At 38.5% G+C, this 18,790-nt stretch overlaps 3 protein-coding genes and 2 pseudogenes across 5 annotated transcripts; 4 read left to right on the top strand and 1 right to left on the bottom strand.

Moving 5' to 3' along the window:
* Positions 1-1,178: 1,178 nt before the first annotated feature.
* LOC106318559 (DNA-directed RNA polymerases I and III subunit RPAC1) lies at positions 1,179-3,651 on the top strand. Its single transcript, XM_013756584.1, has 10 exons — positions 1,179-1,278; positions 1,383-1,524; positions 1,922-2,107; positions 2,189-2,318; positions 2,393-2,473; positions 2,551-2,756; positions 2,853-2,948; positions 3,041-3,134; positions 3,217-3,333; positions 3,419-3,651. The coding sequence occupies exons 2-10, from the start codon at positions 1,390-1,392 to the stop codon at positions 3,520-3,522; spliced, it is 1,149 nt and encodes a 382-aa protein (XP_013612038.1). The 5' UTR covers positions 1,179-1,278; positions 1,383-1,389; the 3' UTR covers positions 3,523-3,651.
* On the top strand, positions 1,231-18,368 carry LOC106318558 (ATP-citrate synthase alpha chain protein 2). Of its 3 annotated transcripts, XM_013756583.1 has the most exons (14): positions 1,231-1,237; positions 15,568-15,582; positions 15,913-16,013; positions 16,115-16,291; positions 16,376-16,537; positions 16,620-16,700; positions 16,780-16,831; positions 16,923-17,037; positions 17,120-17,201; positions 17,278-17,373; positions 17,468-17,569; positions 17,671-17,787; positions 17,878-17,994; positions 18,084-18,368. In XM_013756583.1, the coding sequence occupies exons 3-14, from the start codon at positions 15,915-15,917 to the stop codon at positions 18,153-18,155; spliced, it is 1,272 nt and encodes a 423-aa protein (XP_013612037.1). In that variant the 5' UTR covers positions 1,231-1,237; positions 15,568-15,582; positions 15,913-15,914; the 3' UTR covers positions 18,156-18,368. The 3 variants fall into 3 exon arrangements, with proteins under 3 accessions (XP_013612037.1, XP_013612035.1, XP_013612036.1); XM_013756581.1 differs by lacking the exon at positions 1,231-1,237 and having other exon boundaries at positions 15,485-15,582; positions 15,905-16,013; XM_013756582.1 differs by lacking the exon at positions 1,231-1,237 and having other exon boundaries at positions 15,516-15,582.
* On the top strand, positions 4,740-8,123 carry LOC106314387 (annotated as a pseudogene).
* LOC106318557 lies at positions 8,405-11,457 on the bottom strand. The gene is made up of 4 exons (XM_013756580.1): positions 11,323-11,457; positions 10,134-11,072; positions 9,718-10,058; positions 8,405-9,639 (listed from the first exon to the last, which is right to left on the bottom strand). The coding sequence occupies exons 2-4, from the start codon at positions 10,856-10,858 to the stop codon at positions 8,594-8,596; spliced, it is 2,112 nt and encodes a 703-aa protein (XP_013612034.1). The 5' UTR covers positions 10,859-11,072; positions 11,323-11,457; the 3' UTR covers positions 8,405-8,593.
* LOC106314388 lies at positions 12,536-14,677 on the top strand (annotated as a pseudogene).
* Positions 18,369-18,790: the final 422 nt, after the last annotated feature.

Raw genomic sequence — 18,790 nt, forward strand, 5'->3', positions numbered from 1 at the left:
GTTAAGAAAAAGGAATTTAAAACAAGACGTATAATTTTGTTAAATCTAAATTTGAGTTTTGCCAGAAACAAAGTTGACATCTGCTTGACCAAGCAAAAGTGTGGCAATGCTTTATACCTCAGTAGAAATCTTAGACTCGGTGGAAGCACTGTAGCTTAGTGATTGAGATTTAAAAGTTTCTATACTCAAGTCTGGGGTTTAAATCCCAGACGACGCAATTTTTACGCCAAGAAGTCTGGGTTTCAATTTCCGAAGAAAACGGATTATGCAGAAAATTGGAAAAATGGTTATAAAAAATCTTCAGCATGGCGCAGAGAGTACTGTGAGGAATGAATTTCACAAAGCGGGTCAAGGTGATACGGTCATACGTGAATCCTCGTAAGGCAAGTAAAATTGTCGGCTGTAATATCATCTATGTAATGTTTCTCATAGTTTGTAACATCATAATAACGAGATAAAAAAATTTGGACCCGAAAAAGCGATAAACATAAAATTTTATTTTAAGTCTAGTAGTACTGAAAATCATATATATGAAAATCTGTTATATTCAATATTTCACAACGAATGACATGGGACTAGACTGAGCTATCTCATTTCGAACATGATTCTAACAACATTTACTCTGTACACATTGATCTTGACTAATTTATCTTCTACATCCTAATTCCTATTCACAACTACATAAATTATGCTATATGAAGAGCCATCGAGAGAAATTTACCAATGAGATTTTTTTTTTCCCAACAAAGGCATCTAGTGATCCATCCATCCATCATCAGTTGTTTTGAACCACTGAGATCCAACTTACACCGACATTATCATGTGATGAAATCTGATGTCACCACCAGAAAGAAGAATTTGGATTGCAGCCTACACCAAAACCTTAGAAACATTTCTAGAATCGCTTTGCCACATCGAGAAAACAAAAATTAATATAATATTTGTGTACGAATTTTATCAAAAATTTACATGACAATATTATTTCTAAAAATGACTCTACGGTCATGTGTTTCCTCGGTCATGTGTTCCCATGTTGCAATACAAGATGTACATTATTAATTGGTTGAAATTGAAAAGGTTTGTCTTGGGAATTTTGCGGGATGAGGGTCAATTTGTAAGAAAACTATTATGCCGAGGGCTCCTTTGTAAATCTCTCTGTAATAAATTGTTAAGACATCGACTTTTCAAACCCTTCACCGCCGTTTGTTCGTCGCCGCCACCTCTCCTCTCTCTCTCTCTCTCGCAACATCCTTTTAGAACAAACTGAATTGTTCCCAAGTAAGCTTCTTTGCTTCTCCTCTAAAACCATTATTTTGTAAGGTTTCTACGGAGAATAGACAAACCCTAGTTGTTTTCGTTTTCACAATCGAGCTTTCCTGCAGAGAAAGGATGGTGACTGAAGAAGACAAGATATTCGCCAAGAACTTCCGCATCGACGACCTCTCCGACGTCCCAGCCGGCCTTCCTCGGCATCGGAAACTCAAGCAAAACCGTGTCGTCTCTAAAAAAGACGCTTCAGTTGATGTATGAACTTGTCTGTTCTTACTCTCAGTACTATAGTCCCTTATACTCTTTATTGTTGCTTATAAGTTCATCTAACTGAAGAAAGCTGTAATTTTATGAGTTGGGTCTTAGAGTTTCACAAAATTACACTGTCTCTTTGCTATCTTTTTGTCAAAATCTAAATGATATCTGTGATGATTGCCTGAAAGATGAAGTCTTTAATCTTGTTCTGCCCTTGTGTTTTCTGTATTCTTATAAGCTCAACTAATTGAGGAAAGCTCTGATTTTTTTAGTTGGGTCTTAGAGTTTTACAAGATTACACTTTGGCTTTGGTATCTTATTGTCAGCATACAAATGATATGTGTGATGATTGTAAGTTGTAGTCTTTAATCTTGTTCTGCCCTTGTTATTTGTGTAGACTGCAGATGCCATTTACTCGGGTGGCTATGTCTCTTCGGGAGTGGACAACAGTGTGAAGCTAGAAAACTTCTATGAGGATTTCAAAGTTGATGTGATTAGTTGCACGGAGACAGACATGGAGTTTGATATGATCGGTATCGATGCTGCATTCGCCAATGCTTTCAGAAGGATCCTTATAGCTGAGGTTTGTCCACTGTCTCCCAACAACAACAACCTCTGATGACTAGAGTCTTTGGTCTAAAAGTGTTGTGTTTATTTGCAACAGGTTCCTTCAATGGCGATTGAAAAAGTGCTTATAGCATACAACACGTCGCTTATTGTAGACGAAGTTCTTGCTCACCGGATTGGTCTCATTCCGATTGCCGCAGATCCAAGGCTCTTTGAGTATTTAACCGGTAAGAATACAATCCATCTTCATATGCAAACTTTCTCTTCCTTGTCAGCTTATTCTTTTATATATGTTTTATAGAGAACGATCAGCCAAATGAGAAGAACACCATTGTTTTCAAACTCCATGTGAAATGTCCCAAAGGTCAACCACGTCTTCAAGGTAATAAATAATGTCTCTTCTTATAAAGTTAGCGTCAGAGGGTTCCTTGTTTCTAATGTCAGCTCATATGAATGTAGTTTTAACGAACGAGTTGCAATGGTTACCAAATGGAAGTGAGTTTCTGAAAGAAACAGGAGGTTCAACCTCAACCTCAAACTCAAACTCAAAGCCAAAAACTTACACTTCATTCAGCTGTAGCCAAGATTCTCTCCCTGAATATGCTGAGAGCCCTATTACCCCGACCTACCTCGATATCTTGATAGCAAAACTCAGCCCTGGTCAGGTACTACTGGTTCTTTGCATTCACTTCTTCTTACTTCACTTGCGATGAGAGATGAACCAAACACTTGCCTGTCTTAATTTGATCTCCTCCTTGTAGGAAATCGAGCTTGAAGCTCATGCGGTTAAGGGCATCGGTAAAACACATGCAAAATGGTCCCCAGTAGGTACAGCTTGGTATCGAATGCTACCTGAGGTGAGAAGTTTGTTTAGACCTCAAACTCTATTCTTCTTCAGTCTTGCCTTATCCTAATCTTTCTTGTAATGCTTCTCTTGATATTATCTTAGGTGGTTCTACTTGGAGAAGTTGAGGATGAGAAAGCTGAACGACTCGTAAAAGTCTGCCCACAGAATGTTTTTGACATTGAAGACATGGGCAATGGTAAAATTCAAAGCCTTCCACACTTTCCTTCAAAATCTTCTTATGGTTTTGATTTCATAGTGACTTGTGGTAAAACTGGCAGGTAGGAAAAGGGCAACGGTAGCACAGCCTCGCAATTGCACATTGTGTAAGGAGTGCATAAGGGACCATGACTTGGTTGACCTGGTGGATCTACGCAGTGTCAAGAACCATTTTATATGTAAGAAAACAACTTCATTTTACTTTGTAATTCATGATATGTCCGAAAGAAAACCTAAGTGAGTTTGCTATTTGTGTTTGGTCAGTTAAAATTGAGTCCACAGGATCACTGCCTCCGGATGTTCTTTTCACTGAAGCTGTGAAGATACTGGAAGATAAGTGTGAACTTGTACTCGCTGATCTCTCTTGAAAAGAGATTGTTTTGGTTTACCTCTCTACTGCCATTGTTCCGGTTTAGTTCATTTTTGTGGTTTGTATCAAATATTCTCCTTATTATTAATATGAAGAACCCTAAAATTAATTTTATAGTTTTTGTTTACTTCGAAACATCTGAAATAAAATTTCTAGTGGAACCAATTTGGTAATATGTTTCGGTTAATTTAGGTTTGAACCGACTAATTATGACATGTGTATGACAAACAGATTTGTCTGCTTCTCGCTGAGTCTTATGTTGAACAGTAGAATTGAAAAACGAGATCAGGATTTTGCTCCAGTTTCATTCCTTTGTGAAAATTGGCTCATAAGAAATATTTCTTATATTCGGCACATATATATATATATATATTTATATACAGCTTATAAAATGCATCTGTTTTCTGTTTTTTTCCAAATGAAACTTTTGCACTTTTAATTTATTTATTTTTTGTTTTTATATCTTTTTTTCCAATTCCAGACATGTACATTTTGTTTGGATTCGTTTTTTTTTTTTTTGGGTTTTTAGTTAGCAGTTTTTTATTATAGATATATGATCTATCCTACCTGTTAGCTGGTAGCTCTTCTTTCCTCGTAGCTCTCTTCTTGTAGCTAGGCATATGAAATTTGGTTCAGTTTGAGTCAGGTAACAAAGTTCGGAATTGATTAATATCCAAAAATCCAATTCGGTTTCGGTTCGGTATCAATTTATTAAATAGTTTTAATTAATACAAGTAAACATGGATAATCCGAGAGTTTCCAAGAAAATACCGGATAATTAGAAAATGGATAAAGTATTCGGTAATTTGGTTATCTACCCTATTCTTAGTTCGGTTTTGGTTTTAACATACTATAGGTATATATGATTCATTAAGATATTTATGAAATTCAGTTTAGTTTCAATTTTATCAATTTGGTACAGTTTGATTTATGTAACCTGTCACACAATTACATAATTCAACAACAATAACACTAAGGAAAAAATTTGAAGATATCAATTATCACTAAACTTTTATTAATGCAATGATCATTAATTTTTTTTTATTAATAACCCTCAACGCAAGAAACACAAAAACGATGGAAATTTTCCAAATACTTTATTCATCAGAAAAAAGGCAAATTGATTTTGCTATATACAGACACATTGCCATTGATCTCTTCCTCTTCTGTTAATTCACATCTTAGTATTTCAAATACCTCTCGCTGACAATTGCTATGGCCAGGACGATGTACCCTTCCTCTGAAGATCTCATACACGAGAAACTCGTTAAGCGAAACCCAAATTGCCTACAAAGTTGGTGGAGTTACTTGATCTCCAAGTCTCATTCCCCTTTCAACGAACGTCTCGCGATCTACGAGAGAGCCCTAAAAGCTCATCCCGATAGCTACATGCTTTGGGAAGCATATCTAGGTGAACGTCTCGACCTCGTCAAAGATTTAGACTTTACTTATCCACAGTACGAGACTCTCAACGATGCTTTCGAAAGATCTCTCGTGACAATGCATCAAATGCCAACGATCTGGCTCATGTATCTTGAAAACCTAACCGCACAGAAACTGATCACTAGGACGCATGAAACTTTCGATCGTGCTTTCTCCGCTCTTCACGTGACACAGCACGGTAGGATCTGGGAAGTGTATCTTGTGTCTGTGAGTCAAAAAGGTGTTTCTTTAGAGACTAAGCTTAGTGTTTACTGAAGGTGTCTCGAGTACGATCCTGTTTCTCACGCTGAGGATTTTGTTGAGATTCTTTTGAAGTATGGTCGTTGGAAAGAGGCTGCAGAGAATCTTGCAACTGTGTTGAGTGGTGAGTTTCAGTCTAGGAAAGGGAAGAGTGTATACAGCTTGTGGATGGATCTTCTTGATGTTCTTGTGCACCATGCGGATGAGGTTTCTGGACTCGATGTGGATGGTATCATCAGGAAAGGCATTGGTAAGTTCATGTATGAAGTTAGTGTGTTCTGGACTTCTCTTGCTGATTACTATATGAGAAAGGATATGGTTGAGAAGGCGAGGGATGTGTACGAGGAAGGGATGGTGAAAGTGGTTACAATGAGAGATTTCAATGTTATATTTGATGTTTATTCAAGATTTGATGTTGCTAAAAGGATGGAGTTAGATGATGATGAGGAGGAGGAGGAACTGATGAAACGAAGACCGGTTCTTGCAAACAGTGTTCTCTTGAGGCAAAACCCACATAACGTTGAACAATGGCATCATAGAGTCAAGTTGTTTGAGGGAGACGCAGAGAAGCAGATACTGACTTACACGGAAGCCGTGAGCACTGTGGATCCAATGAAAGCAGTTGGGGAGTCTCCTCACACGTTGTTTGTTGCTTTAGCCAAGCTATATGAATCCCACAACGAGTTGGTCGATGCAAGAGCGGTTCTTGAAAAGGCAGTACAGGTTAACTACAAGGACGTGGATCATATGGCCTGCGTGTGGTGTGAGTGGGCTGAGATGGAGGTTAGGCACGAGAATTTCAAAGGAGCTTTAGAGATGATGAGGAGTGCTACAGCTGCACCATGGCCAGAAGCACCGTGGATAGAACCAGAACAAGTCCACATGGAGTTGTATAAGTCCTTGAGGTTATGGTCTTTCTACGTTGATTTGGAGAAAAGTGTAGGGACATTGGAAGCAACGAGAGATGCTTACGAGAGGATCCTGGAGTTGAGAATAGCCACGCCATTGATCATACTAAACTACGGTAAGCTTCTTGAGGAGAATGACTACTTTGAAGAGGCCTTCAAGGTGTATGAAAGAGGTGTGAATATGTTCAAGTATCCTCAAGTGAAAGACATATGGGTAACGTATCTCACAAGGTTTGTTGAGATATATGGGAAGACAAAGGTGGAGCGGGCAAGAGAGTTGTTTGATAATGTTGTATTATCTGATGAAACGAAGAGAGCGATGGAGATTTACAAAGAAGCGATGAGGAAAGTTGCGGACGAGAAGAAGCTTGAAATGTACGAGATGTACATAGTTCGTGCAGCTGAGTTGTTTGGTGTTAAAGAAACAAGGGAGATATTCAAGGAAGCGGTGGAATCATCAGGGGTTTCAGAGGATGATGTGACGATGATGTGCATCATGTTTGCAGAGATGGAGAGAAGCGTTGGAGAGATAGATCGAGCTCGTGGAATCTACAGGTATGCGTCGCAGTTTGAGGACAGTCAAGTGGTGTGGGAGAAATGGCATGAACTGGAAACTGAGCATAGTAATGAAGATACGTATAGAGACATGCTTAGTGTTAAGCAAACTGTTTCTGGCTCTGGTCTGCGTCCGGTTAAGAAGTCCCGGTCTGGATCTCCCTTTGAAACTCTACCCACCTCTCCGGTTAAGAAAATGCGTACAATGTAAAATGTTTACTTTCCTTATTCTCATTGGTTCCAATGTTTGTTCTGCTCATATATAGTCAAAGTGAGCTTGGACTTGCCTGCATGTGTTATGAATCTTTCTTTATAAAGGATCCAATCTTTTACTCGTGTCAGATTCTACTTTCTTGATCTTGAAATCTGATAGTGAGATTAGAATACGGAGGCTTGATCTTTGATTTTGCTTGAGTATGTATACTTTTGGTTATGTATTTTTGGATGGTTGCATATCTATTGCAAAGAATCTGGTGGCAACAGATGAAGTGAAAGTAATGCTATGTTGAAAGTGGCCAAAGTTACAATCCTCTTTCTTGGGGAAAGTGCCTTTTACAACCCAAACAATCCCGTTCGTGCGTAATACTACCTGAACTATTGAATAGGGCGGAATACAACCCCAACTGCATATTTATTTAAATTTCCTACCCCAACTTTCATATGTGACCTCGTTTCCTTCCTTGACGAAAATCCCGTTAGTCTACTGTTATCTCAAGCCGAGACGTGAGCCGTAATAACTTAAATAATAACCAAACGACATAGTTTTGTCTCTCAACACAAAACGACGTAGTTTTGTATTTGGGGTTAAAATTAGGTTTTACTTCTTCTTCTCCATCGTTATTACTCTGGTTTCTCCATTCTCTTGCCAAATCATAAGTCCTATAATCCTAAAACGAAGAAAGCATCTGTGTTTCTCAAGGTTTGTCTTCACTCTCATCTTATTTCTTCAGACTATTTTAGACAGTATGAAACAATAGAAATTGAATTTCTTGGAACTCTTTTGAAATTTGATTTAGCTTTTCAATGGGTGATCGAGTAAGAGGCTTCCCGAAGAGGTGTAGAAGTGGAGAGGCTGTTGTATGCTTGCCCTTTTGGGAGAGAAGGGGTAAGTTAAATTAAAAATTAAGAACATGTATTATGAAAGTAGTAGATAACTCAGCTTCAACGTTTTTTACAGGATTGGTATCATACTTTTAAGTGGACTGATATCTCAATGCTGGAAGAGATTGAAGACTTGATGGAGAAAGTGGAAAATATTGAAGGAACATCAGCCACTTTGCAAAAGGGTTTCAACGCTTGCGAAAATGAGCTTGAGAATTTGGCTTTGGAAACTCGTGTATGTGAGACTGTGGTTGAAAAAGAAATTGGAGACTGTAAGATGCAACTGCGCAGCTTGAAGAACATTGTTGTTGTTGCTATGTTCATTGTGGTCTTCTTGAAGTTTATATTTTGAGTTTAGTTATGCTTGTTGTCGCAATGGTATTTAGTTTAAGCTAATGTATGTTATTGTAGCTAATTTACGTACTATTATATGTTGTAGACTTATGTATGTTCTTGTAGTTGAAGTTAAGACTGATGTATGTTCTTGTTTTTATGGTAATGTGAGTTCTTGTAAGTTCATGTCTACAAAAATGATCCTACTAAGAACATAACTTGAAATTCAATATACATTTGTTCAACATTCTTTTGGAAACATAAGTAAATAATATTTGGAAAATAGTTTACAAACTCCACAACTAACTCAAACAGACATTCATTAAGAAAAAACAAAGACAAAAAACTGACTGAAAAGTACCACCAAAAGCCGAAAGAAACTCCAACAAAGCTCCACCAAAAACCGACTGAGAAGCTCAATCAAAGCTCAACTATAAACCAAAAGAAGCTCCACCAAAAACCAACCTAAGCTTCTACTAGAACCTGATATTAGTCTTGGGTTTGTTGACTTGGGCCCTCTCCGAAGTCTTCACTAATAGGGTCATGTTCCTCTACTCTTCCCGTCGAAGCTTTCTTCCTTCCATATTTATGTTTGATCGGAACACCAATGTTGGGACACTTGGTTGCATTGTGTCCAGCAACTCCACATCTGCCACAATGCATTATTCTCTTATCCCTACTGACCTTCTTCCTTGTTGGCGACTCATTCCTTCCTTTTTTCCTCTTTGGCTTTGGCTTTCTTCCTCTGTTGTTCTCAGTATTCTCAACCAAACTTGGAGGTGGTAAAACTGAAGCACCGGTTCTGTCCCAAAAGCACATTCCATTGACAGGGCGTATAGAGTCACTGTAAATTTGTTGCTGCCTTGAATTGAGGTAAAAAGAAGATATATAATCTTCATAGTCCAGCTTCTTCTCGGTGATGATACGTAAGGCATGGCGACAAGGGATCCCACTCATGTCCCATCTCCGACATGCACAAGTACGCAATCTCATATTCACACTATGAGAAACATTACCTTCGCGAACCTCACATCTGCCATCACCGCCTGGGATCATCTTACAAAACTTTAACTTCTCTTGCTCCTTATCAATCATCTTCATTATTCTAGAAGGAAATCTGCCTATATGATCTGCTGCTTTCTTCTTCCTCATGTCAATACGCACCATAGCAGTTCTCCTAATAGTTTCTAACATCTCAACCATTGGCATATACCTTGCTGGATCAATGGCGTTGTTGAATGACTCTGAGATATTGTTGTGGACATCAACGCAGGAAGATGTTGGCGAGAAGAAGGCAAGGCTGCAGTTCATTGGATTTTTCTCCATTATGGCTTCATAAAGCCGCAAATCATATCTCTTAACAGCTTCCAGATTTGCTTCATATTCTCTCACTGTGCAGCTTTCAGCAACTCGCCAAAACAGGGTTTTTATCTCATGTTGACGGGGGAAGAGCTTCTTCAAGTTCCCATATATATGGCGAGCACACATTCTATGCTCAACGTTAGGCAAGATTCTTTCCACAGCATTCAACAAACCTGAAAATAGTTTAATTGTAAGCCTCAAAATGCAAAAAAAAAAAGATTAAAATAACTGAAACGAATAAGCAGTCCAAACCTTTTGTCGATCAGATATCAGCGTATAATTTTGACCATCTTGGAGATTAAAATCCAACTTAAGCCTCTGTAAGAACCATGTCCAATTGTCCTCATCTTCCACATCAACCACAGCCCATGCGATTGGGTACATACCATTATTGGCATCTCTTCCCACAGCAGCTAGTAGCTGTCCTTTTAGAGTGCTCTTCATGAAGCAGCCATCTACACCAAATATAGGACGACACCACATTGACCACAAAGTTCGGATGGTTGCAAAACACACATAAAACCTGTGAAATATTTCGGCTCCATCATCATTCAAAATTGTGTCAAGGATTACGGTTGATTCAGGGTTTGTCCTACAATGAATAAAGAACACTTGTTAGTTAAACTTACTAAAGAAGAACCTATATTCACAAAAAAAAAAAACTTACTCAAGAAGTGCCAAACGGTAATCTTTGAGCCTAGAAAACTGTTCTTCATGGTCATGATTGATGATATCAATTGCTTTTGCCTTTCCCTTCTTGCACTTGTCTATGGTTGCTATCAAGTTATACCTCTGCTCAATCTGATCTTGAATAAACCTCGGTTTTAGTTCAGGATCAGTTCTGATATCATTTAAGAACAACTTGCAAATCACAGCCGATTTTAGTAACTTGCAGTATCCATCTTTTTGACAGCGATGCTTATCACTAAAAGTCTTCACCATCCACTTCCCTATTCGTTCTTCATAAGAACAATATATTCTCCATGGGCAGTCTTCTTTAGTCCCACAAACAGCTGATGATTTGATATCCCCCCATTTGTTTAGCTTGATATTCCATCCACCTTTTAGTGCATACTCCAATACTGCCTCTTTGAACTCTTCTATGGTATCAAACACTTGTCTTAGCTCCAGCTCACCGCTTCCTGGTCTGAATCTCACAAAAGACTCATTGTCTTCATCATCAGAATTAGGAGGAGTATTATGATGATCAAAATTCTCATCTTCATCAACAAAACTAGCCACATTATTTTCAATTCTAATCTCTTCTTCACTTGGCATCACTTGCTCCTCAACTTCACAATGCTCTGTTGTGTTCACAAGAAATATATTAATCATTCCTCTCCATTTACCCGCTTCACACATGTTCAGAAACATTGGATCACCATTGCTCATTATCTTCCTATCCTTATGCTCTTCATTAGGGAGCTTATACCACACACGCTGTACATTTAATCTTTCTCCAAACTCTTCTGCCAATGCGTTAAATAACTCCTCCGGTTTACAGTTGATGGTCCTCACCTCACCACCAATATAACCAACATAGCCTCTATGATTCTTCACTCAATACCCTCCACATTTCACACTGAACTTCACAATTTCCCACATGCTGCAAAGAGAAGCAACAAAACTGTCATTAAAAGGCCTTTTTTACTCTCTGTGACATTTCATCGAACAGTTGATGTGCACTAATATTTCAAGCTCTTCTCTTCATAAAACACACAGAACTAAACAATATTTGACTTCCATTATCAAGTAATAGACACAGAGAAATCGAAAGACAGTTAAAACTAACCAAATTGTCACATTTATTTAGTTTAATCTTAACTATCAGAATGACAAAAATAATTCGAAATTACCTCATCTTTGCTTGCTGTGAAAATGCCCAATACTATCTACCACGACCCTTACAACATTCACACACTCGCTTGAGTTCTAGACACTTTAATCTTCAAGACTCATGATTTGGCCAGAGAATGAAGAAGCAAGAATAATAACGATGGAGAAGAAGAAGTAAAATATAATTTTAACCCCAACTACAAAACTACGTCGTTTTGTGTTGAGAGATAAAAACTATGTCATTTTGGTTACTATTTCAGTCACTACGGCTCACGTCTCGGCTTGAGATAACAGTAACTAACGGGATTTTCGTCAAGGGAGGAAACGAGGTTACATATGAAAGTTGGGGTAGGAAATTTAAATAAATATGCAGTTGGGGTTGTATTCCGCCCTATTCAATAGTTCAGGTAGTATTACGCACGAACGGGATTGTTTGGGTTGTAAAAGGCACTTTTAATTTATTTATTTTTTGTTTTTATATCTTTTTTTCCAATTCCAGACATGTACATTTTGTTTGGATTCGTTTTTTTTTTTTTTGGGTTTTTAGTTAGCAGTTTTTTATTATAGATATATGATCTATCCTACCTGTTAGCTGGTAGCTCTTCTTTCCTCGTAGCTCTCTTCTTGTAGCTAGGCATATGAAATTTGGTTCAGTTTGAGTCAGGTAACAAAGTTCGGAATTGATTAATATCCAAAAATCCAATTCGGTTTCGGTTCGGTATCAATTTATTAAATAGTTTTAATTAATACAAGTAAACATGGATAATCCGAGAGTTTCCAAGAAAATACCGGATAATTAGAAAATGGATAAAGTATTCGGTAATTTGGTTATCTACCCTATTCTTAGTTCGGTTTTGGTTTTAACATACTATAGGTATATATGATTCATTAAGATATTTATGAAATTCAGTTTAGTTTCAATTTTATCAATTTGGTACAGTTTGATTTATGTAACCTGTCACACAATTACATAATTCAACAACAATAACACTAAGGAAAAAATTTGAAGATATCAATTATCACTAAACTTTTATTAATGCAATGATCATTAATTTTTTTTTATTAATAACCCTCAACGCAAGAAACACAAAAACGATGGAAATTTTCCAAATACTTTATTCATCAGAAAAAAGGCAAATTGATTTTGCTATATACAGACACATTGCCATTGATCTCTTCCTCTTCTGTTAATTCACATCTTAGTATTTCAAATACCTCTCGCTGACAATTGCTATGGCCAGGACGATGTACCCTTCCTCTGAAGATCTCATACACGAGAAACTCGTTAAGCGAAACCCAAATTGCCTACAAAGTTGGTGGAGTTACTTGATCTCCAAGTCTCATTCCCCTTTCAACGAACGTCTCGCGATCTACGAGAGAGCCCTAAAAGCTCATCCCGATAGCTACATGCTTTGGGAAGCATATCTAGGTGAACGTCTCGACCTCGTCAAAGATTTAGACTTTACTTATCCACAGTACGAGACTCTCAACGATGCTTTCGAAAGATCTCTCGTGACAATGCATCAAATGCCAACGATCTGGCTCATGTATCTTGAAAACCTAACCGCACAGAAACTGATCACTAGGACGCATGAAACTTTCGATCGTGCTTTCTCCGCTCTTCACGTGACACAGCACGGTAGGATCTGGGAAGTGTATCTTGTGTCTGTGAGTCAAAAAGGTGTTTCTTTAGAGACTAAGCTTAGTGTTTACTGAAGGTGTCTCGAGTACGATCCTGTTTCTCACGCTGAGGATTTTGTTGAGATTCTTTTGAAGTATGGTCGTTGGAAAGAGGCTGCAGAGAATCTTGCAACTGTGTTGAGTGGTGAGTTTCAGTCTAGGAAAGGGAAGAGTGTATACAGCTTGTGGATGGATCTTCTTGATGTTCTTGTGCACCATGCGGATGAGGTTTCTGGACTCGATGTGGATGGTATCATCAGGAAAGGCATTGGTAAGTTCATGTATGAAGTTAGTGTGTTCTGGACTTCTCTTGCTGATTACTATATGAGAAAGGATATGGTTGAGAAGGCGAGGGATGTGTACGAGGAAGGGATGGTGAAAGTGGTTACAATGAGAGATTTCAATGTTATATTTGATGTTTATTCAAGATTTGATGTTGCTAAAAGGATGGAGTTAGATGATGATGAGGAGGAGGAGGAACTGATGAAACGAAGACCGGTTCTTGCAAACAGTGTTCTCTTGAGGCAAAACCCACATAACGTTGAACAATGGCATCATAGAGTCAAGTTGTTTGAGGGAGACGCAGAGAAGCAGATACTGACTTACACGGAAGCCGTGAGCACTGTGGATCCAATGAAAGCAGTTGGGGAGTCTCCTCACACGTTGTTTGTTGCTTTAGCCAAGCTATATGAATCCCACAACGAGTTGGTCGATGCAAGAGCGGTTCTTGAAAAGGCAGTACAGGTTAACTACAAGGACGTGGATCATATGGCCTGCGTGTGGTGTGAGTGGGCTGAGATGGAGGTTAGGCACGAGAATTTCAAAGGAGCTTTAGAGATGATGAGGAGTGCTACAGCTGCACCATGGCCAGAAGCACCGTGGATAGAACCAGAACAAGTCCACATGGAGTTGTATAAGTCCTTGAGGTTATGGTCTTTCTACGTTGATTTGGAGAAAAGTGTAGGGACATTGGAAGCAACGAGAGATGCTTACGAGAGGATCCTGGAGTTGAGAATAGCCACGCCATTGATCATACTAAACTACGGTAAGCTTCTTGAGGAGAATGACTACTTTGAAGAGGCCTTCAAGGTGTATGAAAGAGGTGTGAATATGTTCAAGTATCCTCAAGTGAAAGACATATGGGTAACGTATCTCACAAGGTTTGTTGAGATATATGGGAAGACAAAGGTGGAGCGGGCAAGAGAGTTGTTTGATAATGTTGTATTATCTGATGAAACGAAGAGAGCGATGGAGATTTACAAAGAAGCGATGAGGAAAGTTGCGGACGAGAAGAAGCTTGAAATGTACGAGATGTACATAGTTCGTGCAGCTGAGTTGTTTGGTGTTAAAGAAACAAGGGAGATATTCAAGGAAGCGGTGGAATCATCAGGGGTTTCAGAGGATGATGTGACGATGATGTGCATCATGTTTGCAGAGATGGAGAGAAGCGTTGGAGAGATAGATCGAGCTCGTGGAATCTACAGGTATGCGTCGCAGTTTGAGGACAGTCAAGTGGTGTGGGAGAAATGGCATGAACTGGAAACTGAGCATAGTAATGAAGATACGTATAGAGACATGCTTAGTGTTAAGCAAACTGTTTCTGGCTCTGGTCTGCGTCCGGTTAAGAAGTCCCGGTCTGGATCTCCCTTTGAAACTCTACCCACCTCTCCGGTTAAGAAAATGCGTACAATGTAAAATGTTTACTTTCCTTATTCTCATTGGTTCCAATGTTTGTTCTGCTCATATATAGTCAAAGTGAGCTTGGACTTGCCTGCATGTGTTATGAATCTTTCTTTATAAAGGATCCAATCTTTTACTCGTGTCAGATTCTACTTTCTTGATCTTGAAATCTGATAGTGAGATTAGAATACGGAGGCTTGATCTTTGATTTTGCTTGAGTATGTATACTTTTGGTTATGTATTTTTGGATGGTTGCATATCTATTGCAAAGAATCTGGTGGCAACAGATGAAGTGAAAGTAATGCTATGTTGAAAGTGGCCAAAGTTACAATCCTCTTTCTTGTTAAGAGGTTCCTTAAGAATCAATATTGCAGAGATCTACATTTGTTTGGAATTTAGCCTGATGGGATCTGACTTTTTATACTTTTTAAAGGTAAGATTTGGATAAAATTGTTTTGTAAGGAATATAATGAAGTATCAATAGTCTAGTTAATAAATTATAGTGGAATTTTCCGCATTAAAAATATAGGATAGAAAAAAATACTAGAAACTGCAGATGGTTTGGTTTGGGAGATGAAACGTTGGCTTACAAGTTAGGTAGCTTTAATGGAGGAGGAACACGTTCACCAGCTTTATTTATCATGGAGGAGGAGTAACTCCAAAGACTCTACAACTACATTATAATTCTTTTTTTTTTATAATTATAGTTACAAAACAACTATAATTATATAACATCAGAAATTAGATGTAGCAAATGTTTTTCCTTTTCTTTCAAAGCTGTAATTGGACAGGTTAATAAATTTTAAATTAAGTTACTAAGAAAAAAAGAAGATAATGTTCAAATATAAATAGGGACCTCAGAGAGGTGTCGATTTAGTTCGCTAACTACCGAAGAAGAAGCCTACCTCTCTCTCTCAACGGTAAGATCCGCCATTCTCATCGATTTCTTCTCCTTCCTTCCTTCTCCTTCCTTCCTTCTTCATCATACTCTGATCCAATTTGTGAATGCTCTCCTCTGAATCTAGCTATCGCGTAGAGTAATTTGTGTTGTTACCATCTCTTTCTCTCTCTCGTGTGCCATTGTGATCGATTATGGTGTTTTTGACATTTCCCTGAAGTCTTAATCTGTTTGATCTCCTCGAATGATCGATTAGCTGAAAAGAGTGATCTTGTGTGTGTGTGTGTTTCACTGAGAGCTGGATCTGTGAGATTTAACTGACATTTCGTTTCCTATGTTTATGGATCTGAAGAAATGGCACGCAAGAAGATCAGAGAGTACGACTCAAAGAGACTGGTGAAGGAACATTTCAAAAGGCTTTCCGGTAAAGAACTCCCTATCAGATCCGTTCAGGTATAAAAAAAAAAGATCCCATTTAAAAAAAAAAAAAAAGTGCATTGGTTTCTCCGTCATGAAATCATTTTTTTCTTAAAAACACATTAACGTTTGTGTAGATTAACCAAGAGACTGATCTTAATGAGCTAGTCGAGAAGGAGCCTTGGCTCTCTTCCGAGAAGCTTGTCGTCAAACCCGACATGTTGTTTGGTAAGCGTGGCAAGAGTGGTTTGGTTGCCTTGAAACTAGACTTCGCTGAAGTCGCGACCTTTGTCAAAGACCGCTTGGGCAAAGAGGTATTATTATTAACTTGTTGAGGCTTTTAAAGCTAAAAATGATCTGAGATCTGTACTTAGATTTGTCTTATCTTACATCAACAGGTGGAGATGAGTGGATGCAAAGGACCCATCACAACATTCATTGTTGAACCTTTTGTCCCACACAATGAGGAGTTTTATCTCAACATTGTCTCTGATAGACTTGGCTGCAGCATCAGCTTTTCTGAGTGCGGAGGGATTGACATCGAGGAGAACTGGGACAAGGTATTCATTTTGATTCCTATTGTGTCTGTTTTACTATCATCATAAAAGCTGAAAATTTGAGTCGGGACTCTGCTTTGTACAGGTCAAGACCATATCTGTGCCCACTGGTTCTTCCTTGACACCTGAGATATGCGCACCTCTTGTTGCTACCCTTCCTCTTGAGGTATATACTGAAGCTCAATAACAATGACAAGTAAAAAAATTGGACTTGCAATTTCGATTTATAATTTTTCCATGTACAGATCAAAGGGGAACTTGAAGATTTTATTCAAGTTATTTTCACCCTTTTCCAAGGTATGTTAAAGGTCACTAGTTGTACTCACAAATAAAAGCAGATTAACAAATGTTGAAAACTGAAGCCTTTTTTTTGCTTCTTGGGGACTAGATCTTGATTTCACTTTCTTGGAGATGAATCCTTTTGCACTGGTTGATGGAAGGCCTTATCCTCTGGATATGAGGGGTGAGCTTGATGACACCGCTGCTTTCAAAAACTTTAAGAAGTAAGTTTGGCTCTCAGCTGTTCCTAGTCACGACTCTTGTTGCTTTATTTAAGCGATATGCTTAACCTCTCACGTTTTGTAGGTGGGGCGACATTGAGTTCCCTATGCCATTTGGAAGAGTGATGAGCCCCACAGAGAGCTTCATCCACGGTCTAGATGAGAAGGTATCACTATTACCAGCTTAGCGTGTGTGGAAACAGCAGTTTCTGTATGACTCTTGTGAACCTTTTGTATATGCAGACAAGCGCATCTTTGAAGTTCACTGTTCTGAATCCCAAGGGAAGGATTTGGACTATGGTAGCTGGAGGAGGTGCGAGTGTCATCTACGCTGATACGGTATGTCTATATGAGAAAAACACTGTGAATCTCCTGCATTGTTTCTCCTTACAAGATTTAGCCTCTAAGGTGTCTTCTAAATTGTTATATCTAGGTTGGAGATCTCGGGTACGCATCTGAGCTTGGAAACTATGCTGAATACAGTGGAGCACCCAAAGAAGACGAGGTTTTGCAGTACGCTAGAGTCGTCATCGATGTAAGATGCTTTTTGTTGTTTCCTCCATCCACATAAAACCAACCAAACTTGAAGACACTTGTGACTGACTATAAACTACTGTGAATATGCCAAATATGCAGTGTGCTACAGCGAATCCGGATGGAAAAACCAGAGCACTAGTGATCGGAGGTGGAATAGCTAACTTCACCGATGTTGCTGCTACCTTCAATGGCATTATTCGAGCTCTCAAGGAAAAGGTGAGGGAGAAATGAGTATAATTAAATACCAAAGTTACTTGCTGAAATGATCTTTAGCTTCAACTCTTTCGTTTGTTTGTTTATGAACAGGAAGCAAAGCTGAAAGCAGCAAGGATGCATATATATGTGAGGAGAGGAGGACCAAACTACCAAAAGGGACTTGCAAAAATGAGAGCACTTGGAGATGAAATCGGTGTCCCCATCGAGGTATATGCACATACACACAATAAATAAACTCAATACATTTCAACTTACTCGATTCTTATTGTTTTTTACATGTTTGTTTTGATTTCAAGGTGTATGGTCCTGAAGCAACAATGACAGGTATCTGCAAGGAGGCAATCGAGTACATCACTGCCGCTGCATAAGCCTTTACTCTATTGGGTTACTTCAAATGCGTCTTCTGGTTTGTGTTGAGACTTATGGTTGGATTATATGTTTCATTTCTTAAGTTTATTTCTGTATTCAGAATAATCAACGAGGATCTTTGTACTCCTTTTTTTTTTTGTTAAATGTGATTCTCTTTTGATTGTCATCATATCCTTGACGTTTAGATTAAACTCCGTTATTGATTTGTGATTTGTGATTTGTGATTTGTGATTTGTGAACACCTAAAGAAATGCATTTAGCACAGTAGATGCCACGTAAGATCACTACCTAAAGAGAGCATAAAGTAGATGCCGTAAAAGTAAGTACATCTGTTCCAAGTTTGGTTAGAGTGAGTTGTAGAAAAATTAGTCTTCACGTCTTTGACTATTATATCTTTTTAGAAGTTATGTCAATAGAGCATCGGAATGCTTACACTTTTTTTTGGGGGTTATAAATGCTTACATATTTTAGTCTACAATGGTCGTTATTCTCAACTGTGCATCAGCGAATTTGAGCCAAGTAGAGTCGTAAACGTGGAGGCTAATCAGGTGTGAGGACAGAAGCGTGCACCTGCAACTGAGACACTACATAATAGCCGTCAGATCACGCGGCAATAAGCAAACGCTGTTAACGG

Source organism: Brassica oleracea, chromosome C9, assembly GCF_000695525.1.
Source record: "Brassica oleracea var. oleracea cultivar TO1000 chromosome C9, BOL, whole genome shotgun sequence".
In the NCBI taxonomy this organism is placed as follows: Eukaryota; Viridiplantae; Streptophyta; class Magnoliopsida; order Brassicales; family Brassicaceae; genus Brassica; species Brassica oleracea.